The sequence below is a fragment of the Pristiophorus japonicus genome, chromosome 2, assembly GCF_044704955.1.
Source record: "Pristiophorus japonicus isolate sPriJap1 chromosome 2, sPriJap1.hap1, whole genome shotgun sequence".
Taxonomy (NCBI): Eukaryota; Metazoa; Chordata; class Chondrichthyes; family Pristiophoridae; genus Pristiophorus; species Pristiophorus japonicus.
The window spans coordinates 113,298,772-113,325,131 of record NC_091978.1 but is presented as its reverse complement, the minus strand read 5'-3'; the positions used below and the strand labels follow the sequence as shown (position 1 = coordinate 113,325,131).

Here is a 26,360-nt window from a genome sequence, read left to right as displayed (position 1 = left end):
CCCCCCACTCCACTCCTTCCTTTGCTCTACTATTTTACTTATGAGATTTTGTAAGGGTAACACCACGAGTCAAATTGCAAACAAATTAAATAAATAGAGCACATTTTTAAATGGTGAGACACATAGAACTAGGTCACTTTGTGATTTGTCTCAAACTGGGTGAATCCTATTAAATATGAATGATGCTGGAAAGGCATGCTGTATGTTCATCATGGTTTTTCTGTAAGGCTGGCTGTCATCCTAGATTGTGATGATGTCATTATCCCACTCCTATTTTCAGAGATGGAACGAACAGTCTTCCTGAGTCATGTTCTGATTAACAGTAAGCTTCATATACTGACTAGGTTTGTGAGCATCGTTCTTTGAGAAAATTGTGGGTTCCCAAGTATACACATGATATCCATGTATTTCACTATTATCCCATATTTACTAAGCAAAGATAACCACCCATGTTCCCTCTAAACTGTGTGCATGTTGCGCAGGCCACTCAAAAGCTGTTTCCTCTAAGATCCTGCGCGTGCAAGGGGGCCCCGCAGAAAATGAATCGGTACTGCGCACAAAAATTTTTAGAGGGAACATTGGTGACCACTACTTAATAGCTCTGAAGTTGTTTTTGCTTTCCAGTCTGTCAAAGCTGGAAAGTAACTCGGTTCAGCTGGTTGGTGTAATTTCTGAGCACTATTATGATGAAAGCATTATTTTCCTAAAAGTAATTGAACCCTTATGTTTTGAACATTGACGTTTAATCACAGTTGTTTAAATCTGGTGTTGTAACAAGGCTTTCTTTTTAGTATGTGCGAATGCAGCATCTATTAATAATTTACATATTTCCATTGAATGCTTTCTCCGATCATGTTTCCACTCTAAAATATAAAATTTCATTCACAGTTTGTACTTGTTTGGACTGGGTATGAATTATTCACAAGATGACGTGTGGTTTATGACAACAGTATACGAGTGGCATGTTCACACATAGCAAGAGAAACCTTTAAGTCACAATTTATTTTTTTAGTTGAGGTGCGATGCAAAATTCATACTGTAATTTTCAACGTAGATTTATATACAGTAAAATAGCTGTAGGAGATTCCCAAATTATCACAGTTGCGCACTAGAAAAAGTAGGACATCTCTCCTGGCATGTGATGGGTGCTGCAAAAGAATAATCTCATCTTCTCTTCCTGTCATGTTATACTGCCCTTCACTGCTTGTCAGACCCAAGCCTAAATGGTCAAACATCGCAGCCATAGCAGATTAAATGAATCATAGCAACAACATTTAAGTGACAGCAGTAAAAGAAACTGACGAAATTAATTAAAAAAAACACAGTGGCTTTGATACAACAACTTTATCTAGCGCCTTTAATGCAGTAAAATGTCACAAAGCAAAAAGCAATTCACTGGTGTTATCCAACAAAATTTGTTACATTAGGACAGATGATAAAAAGCTTGGTCAAAGAGGTAGGTTTTCAGGAGCGATTTAAAGGAGGAGAGAGAAGCGGAGAGGTTTAGGGAGATTATTCGAGCTTAGGGTTAGGCATAGAAACATAGAAAATAGGTGCAGGAGTAGGCCATTCGGCCCTTCTAGCCTGCACCGCCATTCAATGAGTTCATGGCTGAACATGAAACTTCAGTACCCCATTCCTGCTTTCTCGCCATACCCCTTGATCCCCCTAGCAGTAAGGACCTCATCTAACTCCTTTTTGAATATATTTAGTGAATTGGCCTCAGCAACTTTCTGTGGTAGAGAATTCCACAGGTTCACCACTCTCTGGGTGAAGAAGTTCCTCCGCATCTCGGTCCTAAATGGCTTACCCCTTATCCTTAGACTGTGACCCCTGGTTCTGGACTTCCCCAACATTGGGCAGCTGAAGGCACGGCCGCCAATGGTGGAGTGATGAAAATCGGGGATGCGGAAAAGGATAGTGTATTTCAAAGCTGAAAGAACCTCTGGTTCAGATGAATTTATAAACTAAATTTTCTTATTAGAATTCTTTTATTTAGGTGCAGCTTTGTAAGATAATCCAAAAGAGTTGCTGTTCTGTTTTTAGTGATGAATATTATAGAATAAAATGAAAAGAATTAGAACACATTCTAATTATTGTTTCTTAAACATAATCCTTTAATGAAATAGATCCTTGTAATGCATTTGAACAAAAACAGAAAAAGCTGGATATACTTGGCATTTAAGATAACATCTGTGGAGAAACATACATCAAGTTTACAAATCTCAGACCCTTCTTAAGGACTGGAAGATGTTGCAGATGAACAGCATTTAACATGGAACAAAACAAGAGAAAGAGGGGAAGAGGAGAACAAAACAGAGACAGGAAAATAAATAGATTGATCTGTGAAGTATTCGACAACAAGTAGCTCACGTCTCCACACCTACAAGGCACAAGTCAGGAGTGTAATGGAATGCCCATCACAGTGGGGAACACCACTTGTTACATTCTATCACTCGGATTAACCCTTTATCCTTGCTGTCGCCCTCCTACCTCCCACCCAATTATCAACCCATGTAACAAGGTTCTCAGTGTGCTTTCATTTTTGCTATTCTCTTGTGCGGAACCTTATCAAGTCTTCTGAAAGTCCATATAGACGACATCCATACACATTTCCCTGTCCACCCTGTTAGTGACCTTAAAAAGTTCAACTAGATTATCCGTCACAAACCCAAGCTGACTCTCTGATCAGCTCATATTTATCCAAGTGTTCAGTCACTCTGTCTCTGATGATAGATTCCAGTAACTTTCCCTCAACTAATGTCAAGATTGGATAGACAGATGAAGAAAAAAAAAAAGAGGATAAAGTGATATTGGAACAGTGTGGGCAAATGTGTTTAGAACATTGTTGCTAGAATGAAGGGTAAATGCTAATATTGACTAGTTGAGCTGAATGGCCTTTTTCTGTGATGTAACTTTTATGTATTTCTATGTAAGACAGCACCTCCAACAATGCATCACACTCTCAATAGTCAACTGAAGTGTTAACAAGTGCAAGCTTGAGGAGTCATATGGTCTATTCCTGTTCTTATTTCTAATAAGAATGTAAGAATTAGGAGTTGGAGGGAGTGGGCCATATGGCCCTTAGAACCTGCTCCGCCATTCAATAATTTCATGGCTGGACTTCGACCTCAACTCCACTTTCACACCCGATCCCCATATCCTTTGATTCCCCTAGAGTTCAAAAATCTCTCTCAACGACTCAGCATCCACAAACCTTTGTGGTAGAGAATTCCAAAGATTCACAAAAGTCTGGGTGAAGAAATTCCTCCTCATCTCACTTTTAAATGGCCGATCCCTTATTTAGAGACTATGTCCCCTAGTTCTAGACTCACCTGCTAGGGGAAGCAATCTCTTAGCAATCTACACTGTTAATTCCCCCCCAGAATCGTATACGTTTCAATGAGATCACCTCTCACTTCTGAACTCCAGAGAATATAGGCTCAATCTAATCAATCTCTCCTCATAGGACAATCTTCTCATCCTAGGATCAATCTAGTGAACCTTTGTTGCTCTGCCTCGAAGATGTGTATGTCCTTTCTCAGATAAGGACAACAAATCTGTGCACTGTACTCTAGGTGTGGTATCACCAAAGCCCTGTACAATTGTAGCAAGACTTCCTTACTCTAGTACTCCAACCCCTTGCAATAAAGGTCAACATGCCATTTGCCTTCCTAATTGCTTGCTGAATCTGGATGCTAACTTTCTGTGTTACCTGTATGAGGACACCTAATCTCCCTGAACACCAATATTTACTAATTTGTCACCATTAAAAATATATTCTGTTTTTCTATTCTCCCCACCAAAGTGAATAACCTAATTTCCCCACATTATACTCCATTTTCCACCTTATTGCCCACTCACTTAACCTGTCGATATTCCTTTGCAGGCTCTTTCTGTCCTCCTCTCAGCTTACTTTTCCACCTAGCTTTGCATCATCAGCAAACTTGGATACATTTCACTCGGTCCCTTCATCTAAGTCTTTAATATAGTTTGTAAATAGCTGAGGCCCCAGCACTGATCCTTGTTGCACCCCACTAGTTACAGCCTGCCAACCGGAAAATGACCCGTTTATTCCTGCTCTCTGTTTTCTGTTCGTTAACTAATCCTCTCCATGCTGATATATTACTCCCAACCTCATGAGCCCTTAGCTTGCTTAGCAACCTTTTATGTGGCACCTATCGAAAGCCTTTTGGAAATACAAATATACTACATCAAGGGAAGGTTGTGTCTGACTAACTTACTTAATTTTTTGAGGAGGTAACCAGGAGGGTCGATGAGGGCAGTGCGTATGATGTGTATATGGATTTTAGCAAAGCTTTTGATAAGGTTCCACATAGCAGACTGGTCACGAAAGTTAAAGCCCATGATATCTAGGGCAAAGTGGCAAGTTGGATCCAAAATTGGATCAGAGGCAGGAAGCAAAAGGTAATGGTTGGGTGTTTTTGTGACTGGAAGGCAGTATCCAGTGGGGTTCCGCCAGGGCTTAGTGCTGGGTCCCTTGCTTTTTTGTGGTATATATCAATGACTTAAACGTTGGGGGTATGATTACGAAGTTTGCAGATGACACTAAAACAGGCTGTGTGGTTGATAATGAAGTAGAAAGCTGCACACTGCAGGAAGATATCAAATGTACTAGTCAGGTGGGCGGAACAGTGGCAAATGGAATTCAATCCAGATAAATGTGAGGTAATGCATTTGAGAAGGTCCAACAAGGCAAGGGAATACACATTAAATGGTATGACACTGAAAAGTGTAGAGGAACAAAGGGACCTTGGAGTGCAGGTCCACAGATCCCTGAAGGTAGCAGGCCAGGTAGGTAAGGTGGTTAAGAAGGCATATGGAATACTAGCCTTTATTAGTCGAGGCATGTAGTACAAGAGCAAGAAGGTTATGCTTGAACTGTATAAAACACTGGTTAGGCTGCAGCTGGAGGACTGTGTGCAGTTCAGGTCATCACATTACAGGAAAGATGCGATTGCACTGGAAAGAGTGCAGAGGAGATTTACAAGAATGTTGCCTGGACTGGAGAATTTTGGCTATGAGGAAAGATTGGAAATGCTGGGTCTGTTTTCTTTGGAACAGAGGAGGCTAAGGGGAGACCTGATTGAGGTATATAAAATTGAGGGGCCAGGATAGAGTGGATCGGAAGGACCTGTTTCCCTTGGCAGAGAGGTTAACAACCAGGGGGCATAGATTTAAAGTAATTGGGGGGAGGTTTAGAGGAAATATGAGGGGAAATGTCTTCACCCAAGAGGGTGGTGGGGGTCTGGAACTCACTGCATGAAAGGTTGGTAGAGGCAGAAACCCTCACCACATTTAAAAAATACTTGGCTGTGTACTTAAAGTGTCGCAACCTACAGGGCTACGGACCAAGAGCTGCAAAGTGGGATTAGGCTGGATAGCCCTTGGTCGGCTGGCACGGACACGATGTGCCGAAATGGCCTAATTCCGTGCTGTAAATTTCTATGACATCCACTGGTTCCCCATTACCCTGCTAGTTGCATCCTCAAAAAGCTCAAATAAATTTGTTAAACATGATTTCCCTTTCATAAAACCATGTTGAATCTGCCTAATCATATAATGGTTCTTTAATAATGGATTCCAGCATTTCCTGATAGGCTAATTGGCTTGTCATTCCCTGTTTTCTCTCTCGCTCTCTCTCTCTCTCTCTCCTTTCTTGAATAGCGGAGTTGCATTTTCTACCTTCCAATCTGATGGGACTATTATAGAATCAAAGTAATTTTGGAAGATCTCAACCAATGAATCTACTATCTCTGCAGCCACCTGATAGAGGCCATCAGGTCCAGGGGATTTTGTCGGCTTCTAGTCCAATTAGTTGCTCAAGTACTTTTTCTCTACTAACATTAATACTTTAAGTTCTTCACTTTTATTAGCTCCTTGGTTCTCCACTATTCTTGGTATGTTTGTGTCTTCACTGGAAGACAAATACAAAATATTTAAAGTCCTTGCCATTTTCTTATTCCGCATTATAATTTAATCTGCCTCAGCCTCCAAGGGACCCACGCTTACTTTTGTTACTCTTTATTTTTACATACTCGTAGAAGCTCTTACAATCTGTTTTTATATTTCTTGCTAGTTTACTCTCATTCAAATGTTGCCCTTTTTGTCATCAATGTTTTAGTCATCGGGTGGTTTCAAAAGCTCTCCCAATCCTCAGCTTTATTACTATTCTTCGCAGTATTATAAACCTCTTCTTTTAATCTAATACTATCCCTAACTTCTTTTAGTTAGCCACAATGGATAATTTTTCCTGTAGAATTTTTATCTCAATGGAATGTATATCCGTTGAGAATTTTGGAATGTTTCTTTAAATGTTTGTCACTGCATATCTACCGTCTTATTGTTTAATCTAATTTTCTCCAAATTTTATCAAATTATGATCACTCTTCTGAAGATCCTTTGCTATGAGATTACTAATGAACCCTGTATCATTACACAGTACAAGATCTATAATAGCTGTTCCCTGGTTGGTTTCGTGATGTATTGTTTTAGGAAACAATGCATTCCATGAAATTGTCCTCCAGACTACCATTGCCAATTTGATTTGCTCAGTTTATATGAAGATTAAAGTCCCCCATGATTATTTTATTACCTTTGCTACAAGCTCCTATTATTTGTTGATTAATACTCTCTCCAGTGGTGTAGCTACTGTTAGGGGGCAAATAAACTACTCCCGCCAGTGTTTTCTGCCCCTTGTTATTTCTTAGCTCCATCCATACTGATTCTACTTCCTGATCTTCCGATCCAAGATCCTTTCTCACTACTGTCCTTATGTCATCCTTTATTATCAGGGCTACCACCCCTCCTTTTCCATTCTGCCTGTTTTTTCGATATGTCAAATACTCTGGATTATTTAGTTCACAAACTTTGCCACCTTGCAACCACATCTCTGTAATGGCTAGTACATCAAAGCCATTTATCTGTTTGTGCCACTAATTCATCTATCTTGTTGCGAATGCTACGTGCACGCAGATAAAAAGCCTTTAATGGTAATTTTTTTACTATTATTCCCTGCTTTTATCTTACTTGCTGATGCACTTTTACCATTAAACTCTCTGTCCCTGTCACACACTGTTCATAAGAACATAAGAAATAGGAACAGGAGTAGGCCATACAGCCCCTCGAGCCTGCTCTGCCATTCAATAAGATCATGGCTAATTGGATCATGGACTCAGCTCCACTTCCCTACCTGCTCCCCATAACCCCTTATCCCCTTATCGTTTAAGAAACTCTCTATTTCTGTCTTAAATTTATTCAATGTCCCAGTTTCCACAGCTCTCAGGCAGCGAATTCCACAGATTTACAAACTTCTGAAAGAAGAAATTTTTCCTCATCTCTGTTTTAAATGGGCGACCCCTTATTCTAAGGTCGTGCCCTCTAGTTCTAGTCTCCCCCATCAGTGGAAACATTCTCTCTGCATCCACCTTGTCAAGCCCCCTCATAAGCTTATATGTTTCAATAAGATCATCTCTCATTCTTCTGAATTCCAATGAGTAGAGGCCCAACCTACTCAACCTTTCCTCATAAGTCAACCCCCTCATCCCTGGAATCAACCAAGTGAACCTTCTCTGAACTGCCTCCAAAGCAAGTATATCCCTTTGTAAGTATGGAAACCAAAACTGCATGCAGTATTCCAGGTGTGGCCTTACCAATACCTTGTATAGCTGTAGCAAGACTTCCCTGCTTTTATACTTCATCCCCTTTGCAATAAAGGCCAAGATATCATTGGCCTTCCTGATTACTTGCTGTACCTGCATACTATCCTTTTGTGTTTCATGCACAAGTACCCCCAGGTCCCGCTTTACTGCAGCACTTTGCAATCTTTCTCCATTTAAATAATAACTTGCTCTTTGATTTTTTTCTGCCGAAGTGCATGACCTCATACTTTCCAACATTATGCTCCATCTGCCGAATTTTTGCCCAATCACTTAGCCTGTCTGTCCTTTTGCAGATTTTTTGTGTCCTCCTCACACACTTCTTTTCCTCCCATCTTTGTATCATCAGCAAACTTGGCTATGTTACACTCAGTCCCTTCTTCCAAGTCATTAATATAGATTGTAATTAGTTGAGGTCCCAGCACTGATCCCTGCAGTACCCCACTAATTACTGGTTGCCAACCAGAGAATGAACCATTTATCCAGATTCTTTGTTCTCTGTTAGTTAGCCAATTCTCTATCCATGCTAATATATTACTCCCAACCCCATGAACTTTTATCTTGTGCAATAACCTTTTATGTGGCACCTTGTCAAATGCCTTCTGGAAGTCAAAATACACCACATCCACTGGTTCCCCTTTATCCATCCTGTTTGTTACATCCTCAAAGAATTCCAGCAAATTTGTCAAACATGACTTCCCCTTCATAAATCCATGCTGACTCTGCCTGACCGAATTTTGCTGTTCCAAATGTCCTGCTACTGCTACTTTAATAATGGACTCCAACATTTTCCCAACCACAGATGTAAGGCAAATTGGTCTATATTGTCAAGTACCCCTGAATATTTAATTCCCAGTCTTGGTCACCTTTCAACCACGCTTCTGTAATGGCTATCAGATCATACCCATTTGTCTCATTTGGTGCCGTCAACTAATCTATCTTGTTGCAAATGCTACGTGCATTTAGACAAAGTGCCTTTAAGTTTGTTTTTTTACCCGTTTTTCCTGCTTGTTTCCTCTCTCCTTCAAACTCACTTTCTTTATTTTTGCTTTCTAATTCCAGCTTTACTCCCCTCCCTACTGAATCTAGTTTCAGGTTCCCATCCCCCTGCCAAGCTAGTTTATACCCTCTCCAACAGCACTAGCAAACCCCCCCGCGAGGATATTGGTCCTGGCTCTGTTGAGGTGCAACCTATCCGGCTTGTACAGGTCCCACCTCCCCCAGAAGCAGTCCCAATGCTTCAGGAAACTAAAGCCCTCTCTCCTGCATCATCTCTCCAGCCACATATTCATCTGCTCTATCCTCCTATTTCTGTTCTCACTAGCTCGTGGCACTGGGAGTAATCTGGAGATTACTACCTTTTGAGGTCCTGCTTTTTAATCTCTCTCTTAGCTCCCTAAACTCTGCCTGCAGGATCTCATCCCTCTTCCTACCTATGTCATTGGTACCGATGTGGACCACAACCTCTGGCTGTTCACTCTCTCCCCACAGAATGCCCTGCAGCCGCTCAGTGACATCCATGACCCTGGCATCAGGGAGGCAACATACCATCCTGCAGCCACGTCTGCGGCCGCAGAAATGCCTGTCTGCTCCCCTGACTATTGAATCCTCTACCACTATAGCTCTTCCATTCTTCTTCCTCCTCCTCCCCCCCCCCCCTCCCCCTCCTGTGCAGCTGAGTCACCTATGGTGCCGTGGACTTGGCTCTGGCTGCACTCTCCAGATTGCAACACTGCTCCATTGCCTTGAAATTTCTCTTTAGATTTATAAATTTCCCCTCACCTGACTCTTTCTCCACCCCCCCCCCCCTTTTTTAGTTCAAAGCCCTAGCTACAGCCCTAGTTATTCAATTTGCCTGGACACTAGTCCTAGCCCGGTTTAAGTGGCGACCGTCCCAAATGGAACATCTCCCTGTTTCCCCAGTATTGTCAGTGCCCCATGAATTGAATCCTCTTCTTCCCACACCACTCTTTGAGCCACGCATTTAATTCTCTGATCTGCTTATCCCTATGCCAATTTATGTCTGGCTCCGGTAACAATCCAGAGATTATTCCCTTTGAGGGTCTGAGCTTTAATCGAGACAGGAGCTTCTCAAACTCTCTCAGCAGAACCTCATTTCTAGTTCTACCTATGTCATTGGCTCCTACGTGGACAACCACGACTGGATCCTTCTCCCACTCAAAATTCTTCTCCAGCCACAAGGAGATATCCTTAACCCTGGTACTGGGCAGGCAACACAGCCTTCGGAGGTCCTGGTCATGGTTGCAGAGAACAATATCTAACCTGCTGACTATACTGTCTCCTGTGTTCTTAATGCAGACAGAATTGTGCAGAAAGATGCAATGGAGTTTGAATTACATCTTTATTTTTACAGACCTACGAATGTGAATTATTGCAAATTCAGCACTATTTCTGTATTGACTTTTGTTCATGTATAAAATCTTAATACACAGGAAGGACATTTTCACAGTAAATGAAAATCAAGAGTACTTTGCACAGTTTTACATCGCAAACAACCTAGTAATACTAAGAAGACCTTCTGCATGCAAAGATATACATAAAACAATATGGAGATCCAAAACGGTAGCATCAAGAATCAGATTGAACATGTTGGAGAACATGGAATGGGTGAGAAGGCATCAACTGGAGTTGCAGTTATAGGAAGGGACTACTACCTAGTAATTTGCAAACAGAAAGTAAAGTTCAATGCATGCAAACAGAATTGACTAAACCAATGGCAGTTTGCTAACTAGAGATTAAACAGTATTGAGCATTAGAGGAAACACGTGACCCTTTCAAGTAGAGGGTGAACATTGTAGACCTATGGACAAGTAGCTGGTAGAAGAAAAAGAAAGACAAAGGAAGTTGAAGATGTCCAGTCTCAAAGAAGAAAACAAAAAGTGTTTTGAAGTAAGAGTAAGGAAATCAAAGAGTGCTAGAATCGCCAAGAGAAACGGATAAGTACTAAATCCAACGAAGCAGTGCAGGCAGCTAGTAAGGGAAACGCGAGACAAAATCTTTATCCGACAAAAACGACAAAATAAAAGCTATGTATTTGGCTACAAAAGGTGGCAAGAATAAAAAAAATTAGGGAAAACACTTTCAAGAAGTTATGAACAAGAAAACTGAAGAATTTGAGCCCGTTTGCATTAGAAGTCAAGAATGAAATAAGCAAGCTGAAACCTGGAAAGTAACAGCAGAAATAGTCAATAATGCTGGAGATATAATGACGACTGAAAGAATGCACCTATGAAATTTTATATGCCTTTGTTAGTTTTAGACTTGAGTATTCCAATGCAACCCTGACCGGCCTACCGTGTTCTACCCTCCATAAACTCTGCTGCCCGTGTCCTACCTCGCAGCAAGTCCCGTTCACCTATCACTCTTGTGCTCGGTGACCTATATTAGCTCCGAGTTAAGCAATGCCTTGATTTTAAAATTCCCATCCTTTTTTCAAATTCCTCAATGGCTTTGCTTCTACTCTGTAATCCCCTCTAGCCCTACAACCCTTTGAGATACCTGCACTACTCCAATTCTGGCCTCCTGAGCATCCCCGATTTTAATCACTCCACCATTGGCAGCTGTGCCTTCAGCTGCCAAGGCCCTAAGTTCTGGAATTCCTTCCCTAAACCTCTCCACCTCTCTACCTCTCAATGCTCCTTTAAGATGCTGCTTAAAACCTACCTCTTCTGCCTTAATTTCTCCTCATATGGCTCGATGTCAAATTTTGTTTGATGATGCTTGGGAGATTTTACGACGTTAAAGGTGCTATCTAAATACTGGTTGTTGTCATTGTTGTTGATGGGTACATGGAGTGGAAGGAAGATATGACTGAAATAAGAAAAAATGTAGATTGACTTTACAATCAGACACAGGAAAGGTATTTAACATGCTGCTGAATAGAATTAGTAATGCTGTAAGTAAGAGAAAGTGTGGAGAACAGCCTGGGTTTAAAAATGATCAAATATTTTCAATTGTTAACATTGCAGAGAAAGGTATGAATATAAGTGGCAGTTTCATCGTTAACCATGAATTTTGAAAAGGCATTTTGCAAGCTTAGATACATTCAATTCTGGAAAATTTTACAGTATTAAGCATTTCTTCAGAAAAAGCAGGGCGTTTCTTCACAACTGCTCCTGCTTTGCTGCAGTAACTTTGCCGGAAATGTGGCAAATGCTCCATTTATGCCTTTAAATGTGGTCAATGCTGCACTTCCAGTAACGTTACGGTGGCAGAGTGGGAGCACCTCTGAGGAAATTCCTGGCCATAACTGTTATGTATGAATAAAGAGTCTGACTAGATACTGTGAGCTCAAAGTAAAGTGTGACCGTAGTCTTTTATTGTAGGTCTGCAGAGTGCCTCTCCAGCCTGTGAGGCTTCCTTAAGTGCAGGTGCTCCCAAGGGATTGTGGGATCCCTTGGGACTCCAGGGGATGAGCCCTCTGGTGGCTACACAAAATATTTACAGGTTTACATATATAACAATAACATCATTATGAAACTACATAATGAATGATTGTTATGTTAAAGCAGAGGAGAGTGCAGTGGGATATTTCAAAATAAAGATTGATGTACATGGACAAAGAGATGAATAGTGGGAATAAGCAAGAATATGCAATTGTGGAAAATCCTAAATGAAACAGAAAATTATGATATACTTGGGTCTAGCAACATCTATACAGTGGCATAGTGGTTATATTACTGGACTAGTAATCCAGAGGCCTGTACTAATGTTCTGGAGACATAAGTTCAAATCCTACCATGGCAACTGTGGAATTGAAATTCAATTAATTAAATAAAAACCTGGAATAAAAAGCTAGAATCAGTAATGCTGACCGTGGAACTACTGGATTGTCGTAAAAACCCATCTGGTTCACTAATGTCCTTTTAAGGAAGGAAATCTGCCATACTTTCCAGGCCTATATGTGATTCCAGATTCTCAGCAATGTGGTTGACTCTTAACTGTCCTCTGAAATGGCCTAGCAAGGCACTCCGTTGTATTCAAGAAGACAGGTCACCACCACCACCTTCTCGAGGGCAATTTGAGATGGGCAATAAATGCTGGCGACGCCCACATCCCATGATTGAATTTTTAAAAATCTGTATATAGTGCCTTTTATAACTTCTAGATGTTCAAAGGGCTTCATAGCCAATGAAGTAATTTTGAAATGTAATCACTGTTGTAATAGTGTGAATAGCAAGGTTCCACATTTTAATGAGATAAATGACCAGATAATCTGTTTTTATTCATGTTGGTTAAAGGAAATAGGATCATTTATGTCCACTTGACAGGGCAGACAGATCCTCTGTGCAGCATCTCATCAGAAAGACGTCTAATGCGAAAGACTGCACCTCCAACAGTGCATCACTCTCTGTGTTCTACTGAAGTGTCAGCCTTGATTATGTGCTCAAGTCTCTGGAGTGCAGCTTGAACCCATGATCTTCAGAGGTGGGAGTACTGTCATTGAGCTAAGACTGACACCCAATAGTAATGGATTAACAACTTCAACAAAATAGTGTACATAGAGGTTTAATGCAAATGTGTAACCAGTAAACTGAAAATAGCAGACAGAATAATTTCAGTACTCAAATGTCTTTCCAAGATATTCTGTATCAGCTGAATAAATAGATTGAGGAGCAAGATAATTGGAGTTAAGAACAAAGCAGCTGCCAGTAAGCCAACTTGTGAAGCAAAACATGTCAGTTGTTCCAGAATATCATGCTAAGCACTGAAATGGCAACCTGATGGAAAAGGCCAACAATAAACTGGCAAAACATTAGAGAGAAAAACCTCATAAAAGCTGACAGTGCTTGATTACTTGGAAAGGGCCACAATAGCTAGCCAAAAACTATTGTGTGTGTGTGTGATAAACAACAGGATCAGTGCACATTTTTAATCCCCTTTCTTTGCACCTGCCTTGATGCCTGCAGTTGAGAGAGCAGGCATATGACTTGTTCCCAGTCCTTTACAGTGACCTGTGTAACAAGTTCCCATATTTGTCCAGGCATGTGTGTCCTCTGCTTTTCTCCCCATTGCTGGGAGATACTACAGCTTCTGTGCAGAATCTTCCTGTTCAGTATGGTTCAGATGAAGAACTAAATCATGCAATAATTGAACATGTATCTATCCATATTTTCAATGCTACTTCTCGTACTAAAATTAGTGTCCAAGGGCTCAATTTTGGCCCACGTCTTTTTTCGGCGCCGCTTTTCTCCATTCAGAAGTGAGCCGAAAAATTTCCTCCCCACTTTGGCTGCTGTCCGGCCCCACCCCGGTGGTCGCGCAGCGTGGCCAGTCGAGTTGGGGGTGGAGCCAGCGTTCTGCGCTGAAAACAGTGCCGGGATGGCTGCACATGCGCATTGGAGTCGGGTCGCGATGTCCGCGTATGCGCAGTCGTGCCGAAATTTGGCAATCAGCCCAGCCTCTCTCTCCCCACAGATGCCGCGATCACTCACACTCTTCCTCCCCCCCGCCTCCTCCGCCCGTACATTTGCAGCCCAGCCCCCATCTCTCCCTCCCCACAGATGCTGCGATCACTCGTTCTCCTCCCCTCTTCCCCCTCCCCCCGCCCCTGTTCATTTGCAGCCCTGCCTCTCCCTGTGGAATACAGATGCCGGTTGAATCCCGATGCCAATCTCTCCCACCCCTAGCCCAGGCCGAGTGGCCTCCTGCACAGGCCGATCCGCTGCCTTCCTGGGCAAATTGAATGTGCAAAATGGGGATTTTTATAATATGCCAGAAAAATCAAATTACTCCAAAAAAACGGAGCAACGCCTGGCCAAAATTGAGCTCCAACTTTTAGCTTTCCTTTTGAAACATATCAATGTGTCACTCAAGAGATAAAATTGGTGCAAGGATGTGTAGTAGCTTACTTATTTTATTTAAATGCCTTAGAAGTATATTGAAATGGATTCCCTGTGCCTGGGATGAAAATAGCATTTATTTGTACAAAAATGCCAAAGAATGCATTCAACACACTTTGGCCTTCAGTGCTTTTTGAAGTATTTCCATAATCTTCACTGCTAGCAACTCATGGGAGGGGTTATTCTATTATTATTACTTTTTTATTTATATTTTAAAGCAGAGAATAGTGTTATTTAATTTTGTTTCTTGTAAACATAGGATCCAGACTAAATTTAGCAGTAGTTGATTATGGGTCTTCGGATAGGGATCAGTTTGGTTCAATTGATAGAACTCTCATCTATGGGGTGGAAATTCGGTATTCTGCCGCCCCTCTTGGCGCCCCAGAAGGGCGGCAATGGCGTCGGAAAGCACTTGCATCCGGGTGGCCAGCTTCTAGCAACCCGCCAGGACATTCGGTGCCGTACCGAGCATTACCGTTCGGAAGTGGCGAGCCGGTGAGTCCCTGGTTGTGACACCCGCTCGATTTTTGGTTGCCACCCAATCCTTAGCACTCCGTAACGCGGCCTGGTGGGAACACGTGATAAATTTTGCGGCAGCAAACGCAAACCATTTGTTGGCGCAAAATTTACCGCTCCACCCAGGACACTGCCCCAACTGAGAGACGACCGAATTTCCACCCCTATGGGTTTGAGTTCCATTCTAGGACTTGAACACATAATCTGAGCTTTGACATTGCTATAAGAGTCATCTTTCGGATGGCATATTAAACTGAGCTCCATCGACCTATTCAGGTGGATAGAAAAGATCTCATGATTGAATGTAGAGCAGCTAGCTTTCATTGTTTGCTGGCCAACATTCCTTCCTCAACCAGCACTACCAAAATAAACTAACTGGTCATTGATCTAATTTCTTGTCCGTGTGACCAAGTTGTGCACGAATTGGTTGCATGTTTGTCTACATTCGTACCAAGAGCTGGAAAGTGGGATAAGGCTGGATAGCTCTTGGTCGGCTAGCGCGATCACGATGGGCCAAAATAGTCCCTTCTGTACTGTAAATTTCTATGATTCTATGATAACAACACTGACTGTACTTTAGAATTAATCCATTGGCTGTGAAGCACTTGGGGATGTGCCAGGGACATGCTAATGTGCTATATAAATATATATTTTTTTTACAGCTACCTAGACATCATACTATTGTTATTGCAGACTTTCTAATATCATAAACCCAGAAGTGCACACATGGGGCCCAAATTTCCACCCTCTGGGAAAAACGGTGCGCCGACTTTTTGGAATAAACAGGGCACCGAAAAACTTACCTTGTGATTCTCTGGTCTCCTCAGGACGTCTTCATGCTCGGCGTGGCGCAGCACAAGGGGTCGGGGGTGGAGCCAGGTCCCGGCGCTGCAAACAGAGCTGGGACCTCTGCGTGTGCGCGCATGTGCAGTAGCTCCTCGCCCACGAGGCTGCATGGGACCCAAGCCCTGGCCGAATGGGCTCCCCGGGCGAAGATCGGGACTTGGGCCTCCCTCCCATTCAGCTCCCTCCCTCCCCCCTCCCTCCCGTTCAACCTTCCCCCCCCGCCCCCCCTCCCCGTCGGCGGCGGGGCCTGCCCGCCCGGCATCTCGCTGGGGGCAGGCCCCGCCCGAAGTGCTGTCGGCGGCGGCCCTGCCCAGCCCATTCAGACTCTTTCCCCCTCCCCCCCCCATCCCTCCCATTCAGCCTTCTCTTCCCCCCCCCCCCCCCCCTCCCCTTTGCTGGGGGCGGGCCCCACCCAAAGTGTTGTCGGCGATGACCTGGCCCGGCCCGTTCAGATTTCCCCTCCCCCCCGTCATCGGCGGGGCCCGCCCGGCATCTCGCTGGGGGTGGGCCCTGCCTGAATTGTTGGCGGCGGCAGCCCGGCTCCCCCCTCCTCCCTCCCGTTCAGCCTTTCCCCCCCTCGCCCCCCCCCACTATGCCATAGTAATACCCGCCCTGCTGTATGGCTCAAAGATGTGGGCCATGTACAGTAGACAACTCAAGTCGCTGGAGAAATACCACCAGCGATGTCTTCGCAAGATGTTGCAAATCTCCTGGGAGGACAGACGCACAAACATTAGCGTCCTCATCCAGGCCAACAACCCCAGCATTGAAGCACTGACCACACTTGATCAGCTCTGCTGGGCAGGCCACATAGTCCGCATGCCAGACACGAGACTCCCAAAGCAAGCGCTCTACTCGGATCTTGTCCACGGGCGGGCCAAATGAGCCAAAGGCGGGCAGAGGAAATGTTACAAGGACACCCTCAAAGCCTCCCTGATAAAGTGCGACATCCCTACTGACACCTGGGAGTCATTGGCCATAGACTGCCCTAAGTGGAGGAAGTGCATTCGGGAGGGCGCTGATCTCCTTGAGTATCGTTGCCGAGAGCATGCAGAAATCAAGCGCAGGCAGCGGAAGGAGCGTGCGGCAAACCAGGCTCCCTGCCCACCCTTTCCCTCAACGACTATCTGTCCGACCTGTGACGGAGATTGTGGTTCTCGTATTGGACTGTACAGCCACCTAAGAACTCTTGTTAAGAGTGAAAGCAAGTCTTCCTCGATTCCGAGGGACTGCCTATGATGATGATGCCAATGCTATGACTGCAAGAGTAGGGCAGAGCCCGGGTTCCCTGTGATGCAGTAGCTGAGAGTTCAAGAACGAAGGGCCATAGATACAAATTTAAATATAGAACAGAGGGCAGGAGAAACCTATTTACAGAGTTTTGTGAGACTGTGAAATTCACTTCCAGTGTAAGTGAGGCAGAAACTATGTCAATGTTCAAGATAAACCTTAAGAGCTATTCAGTCCATGAGCCTATCCTGCCACTCAATTACCTGCCTTTGCTTCATATCCCATTATACCCATACCTAACAAAAATCTATTTTAACTGTTTGGAAAATTTCACTTGACTCAGCATCCACAGCATTTTTGTGGAGAGAGTTCCAGATATCTGCTGCCCTTTGTGTGAAAAAGCACTTCCTGACTAAATGGCCGAGCTCTAATTTTAAGATTATACCCATTATTCAAGATCCCCCCCTCCCATCAGAGGAAATTGTTTCTATGTATCTACCTTATTGAATCCCTTTACTATTTTAAGCAGCTCAATTAAATCAACCCTCGACCGTCTAAACTCAAGGGAGTACAAGCCACATTTATACAACCTGACCTCGTAAATTAAATCTTTAAACTCTGGTATCATTCTGGTGAATCTGCGCTGTATCCCTTCCATGGCCAAACTATCTTTCCTGAGGTTTGGTGCCCAAAACTGAATGTCGCACTCCAGATGGGGCCTGACTATAGCTCTGTACAACTGAAGCATGACTTGCTCGTTTTGGTAAAAGCCAATATGCCATTATTTTTGTTATACCTGTACACTAGCTTTTAGTGATCTGTGCACAAGGACACCCAAATCCCTCTGCTTCTTCAAAGCTGCTAGTTTCTCTCCATTAAGAAAATATTCCAATTCGTATTTCTTGGATCCAAAGTGGCTGACCTCACACATTGAACTCCATCTGCCGTAGCTTTGCCCACTTACTTATGTCCCTTTGTAACTTCTTGCTCCCATCTACAGAACTTAACTGTATCGTCTAATTTATTATCATCTGCAATCTTGGATATACAACTCTCTACTCTTTTATAAATTATGGTGAAAAACTGTGGCTCCATACAAATCCCTGGGGAACACCACTTTTCGCATCCTGCCAAACAGAGTACATTCCCTTTATCCATGCTCTGTTTTTTCTTCTTCCCAACCAATCACCAACCCATATTGCAAGGTTTATCATCATAGGCAGTCCCTCGGAATCGAGGAAGACTTGTTCCACTCCTGAAATGAGTTCTTTGGTGGCTGAATACGAGAGCCACAGACTCTGTCACAGGTGGGACAGATAGTTGTTGAGGGAAGGGGTGGGTGGGACTGGTTTGCCACACGCCTGCGCTTGATTTCTGCACGCTCTCGGCGTTGAAACACAAAGTGCTCAGCGCCCCCCTGGATGCCCTTTCTGCACTTTGGGCGGTCTATGGCCAGGGACTCCCAGGTGTCAGTGGGGATGTCGCACTTTATCAGGGAGGCTTTGAGGGTGTCCTTGTAACATTCCGCTGCCCACCTTTAGCTCATTTGCAGTGAAGGACCTCCGCATATAGCACTTGCTTTGGGAATCTCCGGTCTTCCTATTACTTCCTATTCCATACACTTTCATTATTGCTAATAATCTCTTGTGCAGAACCTCATCAAATATCTTCTGAAAAGTCATATAGACACTCACCTATTCACCGTACTAGTGACCTCCTCAAAATAATTCAACTCAATTAGTCAGACATGACCTATTCTTCACTAATCCATGCTGACTCTCTTTGGTCTCTTTTGTCCAAGTTCACACTCACTCTGCTTCTGATGATAGATTCCAGTAACTTCCCCACAACAGATAAGATTGGATAGATTGATGAAAGGCTAAAATGATATTGGAACAGGGAGTGGGTAAATGTGATCAGACTATTTACTAGCATGGAGGGTAAATGTCAATGGTAGGCTGAATGGCCTGTTTCCATGTTGTAACTTCTATGTATTTCCATGAGTGGTTTACTTCCTGACCTCAAAGCCTCTCCAGCTTCTACAAGACTCCAGTCAGGAGTGTGGCGAAATGCTGGATAAGTGAAGCTGAAACAACATTTAAGAAGCCTGAACACAATCCAGGACAGTCTGCTTGATCATTGTCTCGCCACTAGATTCAATATCCATTCCTCTATCAACAGCATAAGGTGGCTGCAGTAAATGCTATCTACAGGGTACACTGCAGCAACTCCCAATGCTTACTTCAACAGTACCTCTGTGCCTTGCGATCTCTAGCACTGAGAAGGACAAGAGCAGCAGTATCATGGAAATACCATCACCTTCAAGTTCCCCTCCAAGTCGCACACAATCTTGACTTGAACATATTTTGTTGTTCTTTCATCATCGCTGGGTCAAAATCCTGGAATTTCCTACCTAATACTATCATGGGAGAACCAACACCACAAGGACTGCAATGATTCGAGAACATGACCCACCACCACCCATTTAAGACAACTAGGGATGGGCAATAAATGCAGCCCTGCCAGAGTCTCCCACGATCATGATCAAGCAAAAACGCTTGTGATGTAATTTCCTCAAAATATTCTGAGATTAGCCAGGACTCTACTTCTAAATGCATATAGGAAGTTATTTATTAGGCTATTTTCATACAAATATTTTTTCATTTACAACAACTACAACTTGCATTTATATATACAAATGGTCATCCTAGAGGTACTTAATGCTTCATTCATATTGTACCTTGCTGTGAATATGAAATTAACATTTGAGTTTAATGTTTCACTACAAATAAATGACTACTAGACATTAAGATTTCCATATAGTTTATGTAACAAAGGTGACAAATGCTTTGAGTTGCTATCAAGCAAATATCTATCACTATATAAGAACAGATATAATCCCTGTCTTTAAAAATGCATAGTATGATTATTCTTACCTTAACAATTAATTTTCAAGATGAAAATAGTGCCCAAAGTATTAATCACACGTTATTCGTTTTAAAATCTTGTCATCGGGACGCATTACAGAACAGTTTGTTGTACTACATTGTGAGCAGTTACTGTTTATGAATTTTTTATTATGAATATTGGATAACTTGCTGCTTGCAACTAGATTGCGTTGCTTCCAAAGAACCAATTGAATGTCACAACTTTGATCAGCAGAAATCCTTCCCTTACTTTGTTTTATAGTATCAAGACTTCAAAAAATATTTATTTTGTTGGTATGTGCAGGAGTAATGCATTAACAACCACAGCCAATGATTGATTTGAAATTACATTTAGAATATAATTGCACTTGAAGATGGTGCATGAGAGAATAGCTGTACATGTATTTTTTAAAGGCAGGCATATAGTTTATTAAAAGATTTAAACCTTGAGCCAAGATTCTGTTTAGAATTTAAAAAGTGACATTACATTAAATAATGCAGTTTGAACTGTTAATAACAGGGCCAATCAGAATTACTTTGACACAGCTTCTGCAGGATTTGTCCTGATTACACTAAACAGTTACTGCAGCAATTACAGTTTAATATTAATGACCAATGATCTCTACCACTGACTGGACACAATTTATACAATAAAATGTCTTATTTAACTTACTCCCATTTACCAAACACGTCTGTACAGTATGCAACGTCATCTTTAAATGATAATTCTGTTTCAAACATTCTTGTTTCAGGGAAAGTACTTTCTGAATGTGTTTATATTGAGTGTATTTATATAATCTTTAATTAAAAATAGTATTGGTACCACAACATTCATTTAAAAAATAGACTCTGGGTGACTAGTGAAACTAATAATAAAACTGATAAGTAAATTTGAATGTTTCCTTTATCTCAAGTACATGTTTAAATTATAATTTATCTTACCAGCTCCAACAAGAAGCTATCAAACAAATTTAATTCATTCTATTTTTAATTCAGTATATATAACTGGAAACCTTTTGATCTTTTTTGGGTGGAATTATTTTTAATATCTATGAATGAGGGGAAAATTTGCATCTTTTGCATTGAAATTAGTATGTTTATGACCATTAATGCAAATTAAAATTTTCAATTGATACAGTAATTTTAATTTAATTGAAATGAATGTGTCTAACTCCATACATTAGGCTATTGTGGAACTAGCTACGACACGGAGAAGTTGAGGCAAATATTATAAGGGGAGGCTAGATAAGCATATGAGGGAGAAGGGAATAGAGGGTTATGCTGACAGATGAGGAAAGACAGAAGGAGGCTCAAGTGGAGCATAAATTTAGCATGGACTGGTTGGGGCGAATGGCCTCTTCAGAGCATAAGAATTAGGAGCAGGAGTAGACCATTCGGCCCCTCGAGCCTGTTCCACCATTCAGTAAGATCATGACTGATCTTCTACCTCAATCCACTTTCCTGTACTATCTCCATATCCCTTGATTCCCTTAATGTTCAAAAATCTATTGATCTCTGTCCTGAATATACTTTTAAGCATCCACAGCCCTCTGTGGTAGAGAATTCCAAAGATTCACAACCCTCTGATGGAAGAAATTTCTTCTTAACTCTGTCCTAAATGGCCAACCCCTTATTCTGAGACTGTGACCCCTGGTTCTAGACTCCCCAGCCAGAGGAAACATGCTCCCTGCATCTACCCTGTCGAGCCCTGTAATAATTTTGTATGTGTCATTGAGATCACCTCTCATTCTTCTAAACTCTAGAGAATATAGGCCTTGTCTACTCAATCTCTCCTCATAGGACAGTCCCCCATCACAGGAATCAGTCTGGTAAACTTCGTTGCACTCTCTATGGCAAGTATATCCTTCCTTGGGTAAGGAGATCAAAACTGTACACAATATTCCAGGTGTGGTCTCACCAGGGCCCTATGTAAATACAGTAAGATATCTTTATTCATATACTCAAATCCTCTTGTAATAAACATAGAAAATAGGTGCAGGAGCAAGCCATTCGGCCCTTCGAGCCTGCACCGCCATTCAATATTATCATGGTTAATCATGCAACTTCAGTACACCATTCCCGCCTTCTCTCCATACCTCCTGATCCCCTTAGCCGTAAGGGCCACATCTAACTCCCTCTTGAATATATCCAATGAACTAGACTCAACAGCTTCCTGTGGTAGAGAATTCCACAGGTTCACCACTCTCTGGGTGAAAAAGTTTCTTCTAATCTCGGTCCTATATGGCTTACCCCTTATCCTTAGACTGACCCCTGGTTCTGAACTTCCCCAACATCGGAAACATTCTTCTTGCATCTAACCTGTCAGTCCCGTCATAATTTTATATGTTTCCATGAGATCCCTTCTCATTCTTCTAAATTCCAGTGAGTATAAGCCTAGCCGATCCAGTCTTTCTTCATCTGTCAGTTCTGCCATCCCAGGAATTAGTCTGGTGAACCTTCGCTGCACTCCCTCAATAGCAAGCACATCCTTCCTCAGATTAGGAGACCAAAACTGCACACAATACTTAAGGTGTGGTCTCACCAAGGCCCTGTACAACTGCAGTAAGACCTCCCTGCTCCTATACTCAAATCCTCTCGCTATGAAGGCCAGCTTGTCATTTGCTGTACCTGCATGCCTACCTTCAGTGACTGATGTACCATGACACCCATGTCTCGTGGCACCTTCCTTTTTACTAATCTGTCACCATTCAGATAATAATCTGCCTTCCTGTTTTTGCCACCAAAGTGGATAACCTCACATTTATCTACATTATACTGCATCTGCCATGCATTTGCCCACTCACCTAACCTGTCCAAGTCACCCTGCAGCCTCTTAGCATCCTCCTCAAGGCCTTTGTAAGATCGAAGAAGGCCATGTATAAGGGCTGGCGCTGTTCCCTGCATTTTTCCTGCAACTGTCGCACTGCAAAAATCATGTCATTTGTGCCCCGGAGGGGACAAAATCCGCACTGCGACTCTGGGAGGAGCTCCTCGGCCACAGGAGAAGATGATTGAGGAGGACTCTAGCGACGACTTTCCCCGTGGTTGATAGCAGGAAGATTCCTCTGTAGTTGCCGCAGTCGGACTTGGCCCCTTTTTTAAAGATGGTAGCGATCACTGCATCTCTAAGATTTTCCGGCATGCTCTCCTCCCTCCAGATGAGCGGGATGAGGTTGTATATTCGCGCCAGTAGTGCTTCTCTACCATACTTCAGTGCCTCAGCAGGGATTCCATCCGCTCCCATAGCCTTGTTGCTTTTTAGCTTCTTATGGCCTTTTCTACCTCATGCAGTGTTGGGGTTTCACTGAGGTGGTGGCGAGTAGCATGCTGCGGAATGGAGTCGAGACCACTCTAGTCAAAGGCTATAAGAAAACTCTATAGCCACCTCTTTCAAAACCATAGGATGTAGGCCATCAGGTTCAGGGGATTTATCGGCTTTCAGTCCCATTAATTTCTCCAGTTCTATTTTTTACTAATACTAATTTCTTTCAGTTCCGCATTCTCGCTCGACTCTTGGATTTCCACTATTTCTGGGAGGTTTTTTGCATCTTCTTCCATGAAGTATTTAATTTCTCTGCTATTTCTTTATTCCCCATTATAATTTCTCCTGTCTCAGCCTGTAGGGGACCCACATTTACTTTCGCTAATATTTTCTTTTTTACATACCTATAGAAGCTTTTACAGTCTGTTTTTATGTCTCTCGTTAGTTTGCCTTCATATTCTATTTACCTTTCTTTATCACTTTCTTGGTCCTCCTTTGCTTAATTATAAAATCCTCCCAATCCTCAGGCTTACAGCTCTTTTTGGCAACATCATAAGCCTCTTCCTTTTGATCTAATACTATCTTTAACTTCTCTTGTTAGCCACAGTTGGACCATTTTTCCTGTGGAGTTTTTATGTCATAAAGGAATGTATGTAATCCCTATAATCCTATGTTAAATCTATATAGAGTATGCCCTTCATCGTCTTAAGTACAGTACGTACATATTGTAAATAGATTTGATAAACATTAGTCATTATAATCTGGTGTGCGTAAGCTGATTTTGAGTTCTATTTTGAGTTATATGGGATTAGGTTAGGTTCGAAGTTACATCCTGGTGATATAAAGCAATTTACATAGTAAGGAAGTTGTGTCTTTATGTATATAGAAGCAGTAACTTGCATTTTTAGAGCAACACATCAAAGAGACATTTTAAACATGCAAAAATGTTTGTGTCAATAATTTTGTTGTAGTTTCTACAGAGACCCTGCAGTATCCAAGAATAAATATTTTAGTGATATAATAGATACTAATTGGTCTTCTATGACATTGCACATGGGGAATCAAAATGAAGTGCAGTTTTAAAGTCAAAGAGGGAGAAGGTAGGACAGGAGGAGGACAGTAGAGTGTGATGGGGCAGGGGAAGAGAAAGATAGAGTATAATCAGAGGTTAGAGAAAAGGAGTTGCAGATGGACGGAGGAAGGAGAATCAAAGGTCACTGCTTTGGAAGCTAAAGGAAGTGATTATACTGTTCTTTAAGAAGGGGAGAGGAGATAGGGAGAGGGTGACTATAGCGGTTGTGAAATGTAGGACAATGCTTGAGGAAATGGAACCATTTATAGTGTTAGCTAGCATAGAGGTTAGGAAGGGAAATTAGATGGTCAATAGTTTAGTGCAAATGGGGTTGAGGAAATAGGAGGTAGGTCTCATTGACGAGATCAGCTCAGAATGGCAGGGTAAGGGATTGGAAAGAACCGATAGCGATGTGGGCTCCGACCTCTTCAGAAAATGATTCCTATATCCCTTTAACAGACTAATACGATATACATCTCATTTGTTAGGTACAACCAGGAACAATTTTGAAGGAAAGAAAGTTGTCCGACTTGAATATGAAGCTTATATTTCAATGGCTGAAGCTGAAATAAAGAAGATCTGCAGAGATATAAGGAATAAATGGCCAATGGTTCAGCACATCAGTGTCCATCACAGACTTGGGTAAGATACCGATATTGAATATGTTGTATTCTAGATGCCACAGAGGAATAGCCACAGTAAAATGGAAAGAGCAACTAATATAAAAGGATTAAGCTGCATTTTTCTGTGATATTTTGTATATTGAATATATCTAAAAGCACATAAATATAAATGTAATAAAATGACTTGCTGTGTTGCAGTTAGCAAAGCAAATGTGAGACTGTTTTGCCTATTTCACATTTTAATGCATACATTTGTTCAATAGTGTATATAATAAGTACTAATTGAGATTTTGCAATGAATGCACATAAAATTCTGGTGTTTAATGTATGTTTCATAGTGTACTTGTCTGATTGGCTGGGTCTGTACAGATTATTGTGTTAAATTTGTATATACTTATTCAAGTACAACAAACACAGGTGCTTAGAAATCATTTAGCAAAGGATAGTATGATACAAAATAATTTTTTAGTGCATCACACATCATGATGATATGAGATTTTCTTATATGCATTAAAATCTAACCTCAAATTAGAGGCAATATTGGCGTCACTGCAATCTTGGGATATATTCACACTCTAAAACAGTAGCAACTCTGTTGGTCGGAGCATAAACCAGGAAATAGTGGGGGGCTGTAAAAAGAGAACAGCAATAATCATGGGTGATTTTAATCTCCATATTGATTGGACAAATCAAATTGGTCAGGATAGCCTTGAGGAAGAGTTCATAGAATGCATAAGGGATGGATTCCTTGAGCAGTATGTAACGGAATCAACCATGGGGCAGACTATCTTAGAGCTGGTCCTGTGTAATGAGGCAGGATTAATAAACAATCTCCTAGTCAAGGATTCCTTTGGATTGAGTGATCATAGCATGATTGAGTTTCAAATTCAGATGGAGGGTGAGAAAGTTGGATCTCAAACCAGTGTACTAAGCTTAGATAAAGGAGACAATGAAGGAATGAGGGCAGAGTTGGCTAAAGTGGACTGGGAAAATAGATTGAAATGTGGGACGGTTGATGAACAGTGGCGTACATTTAAAGAGATAATTCACAACTCTCAAGAAAAATATATTCCAGTGAGGAGGAAAGAGTGCTAAATAAAGTACGGTATCCGATTTTAAAAACAAGGGCATACAAAGTGGCCTAAACTAGTGGGAGGACAGGAGATTGGGAAGCTTTTACAAGCCAGCAAAGAACGACTAAAAAAATGATTAAGAAAGGAAAGATAGACTATGAAGGTAAACTAGCACAAAATATAAAAACAGATCGTAAGAGTTTCTATAGGTATATAAGAAGAGAAAGAGTGGCTAAAGTAAATGTTGGTCCATTAGAGGACGCGACTGG

At 42.0% G+C, this 26,360-nt stretch overlaps 2 protein-coding genes across 2 annotated transcripts in view; both read left to right on the top strand.

Annotated features, from left to right (window-relative positions):
- Window positions 1–24,952, top strand: part of mocs2 (molybdenum cofactor synthesis 2) — a 56,570-nt gene extending 31,618 nt beyond the window's left edge. The window contains exon 4 of the mRNA XM_070868696.1: window positions 24,884–24,952. The gene's annotated coding sequence lies outside the window, so the exon portion shown is untranslated. The remainder of the gene's footprint in view (window positions 1–24,883) is intronic.
- Window positions 1–26,360, top strand: part of LOC139240211 (molybdopterin synthase catalytic subunit) — a 70,744-nt gene that overhangs the window by 29,633 nt on the left and 14,751 nt on the right. The window contains exon 3 of the mRNA XM_070868684.1: window positions 24,884–25,037. Within this exon, the coding sequence (XP_070724785.1) occupies window positions 24,884–25,037 (154 nt within the window). The remainder of the gene's footprint in view (window positions 1–24,883; window positions 25,038–26,360) is intronic.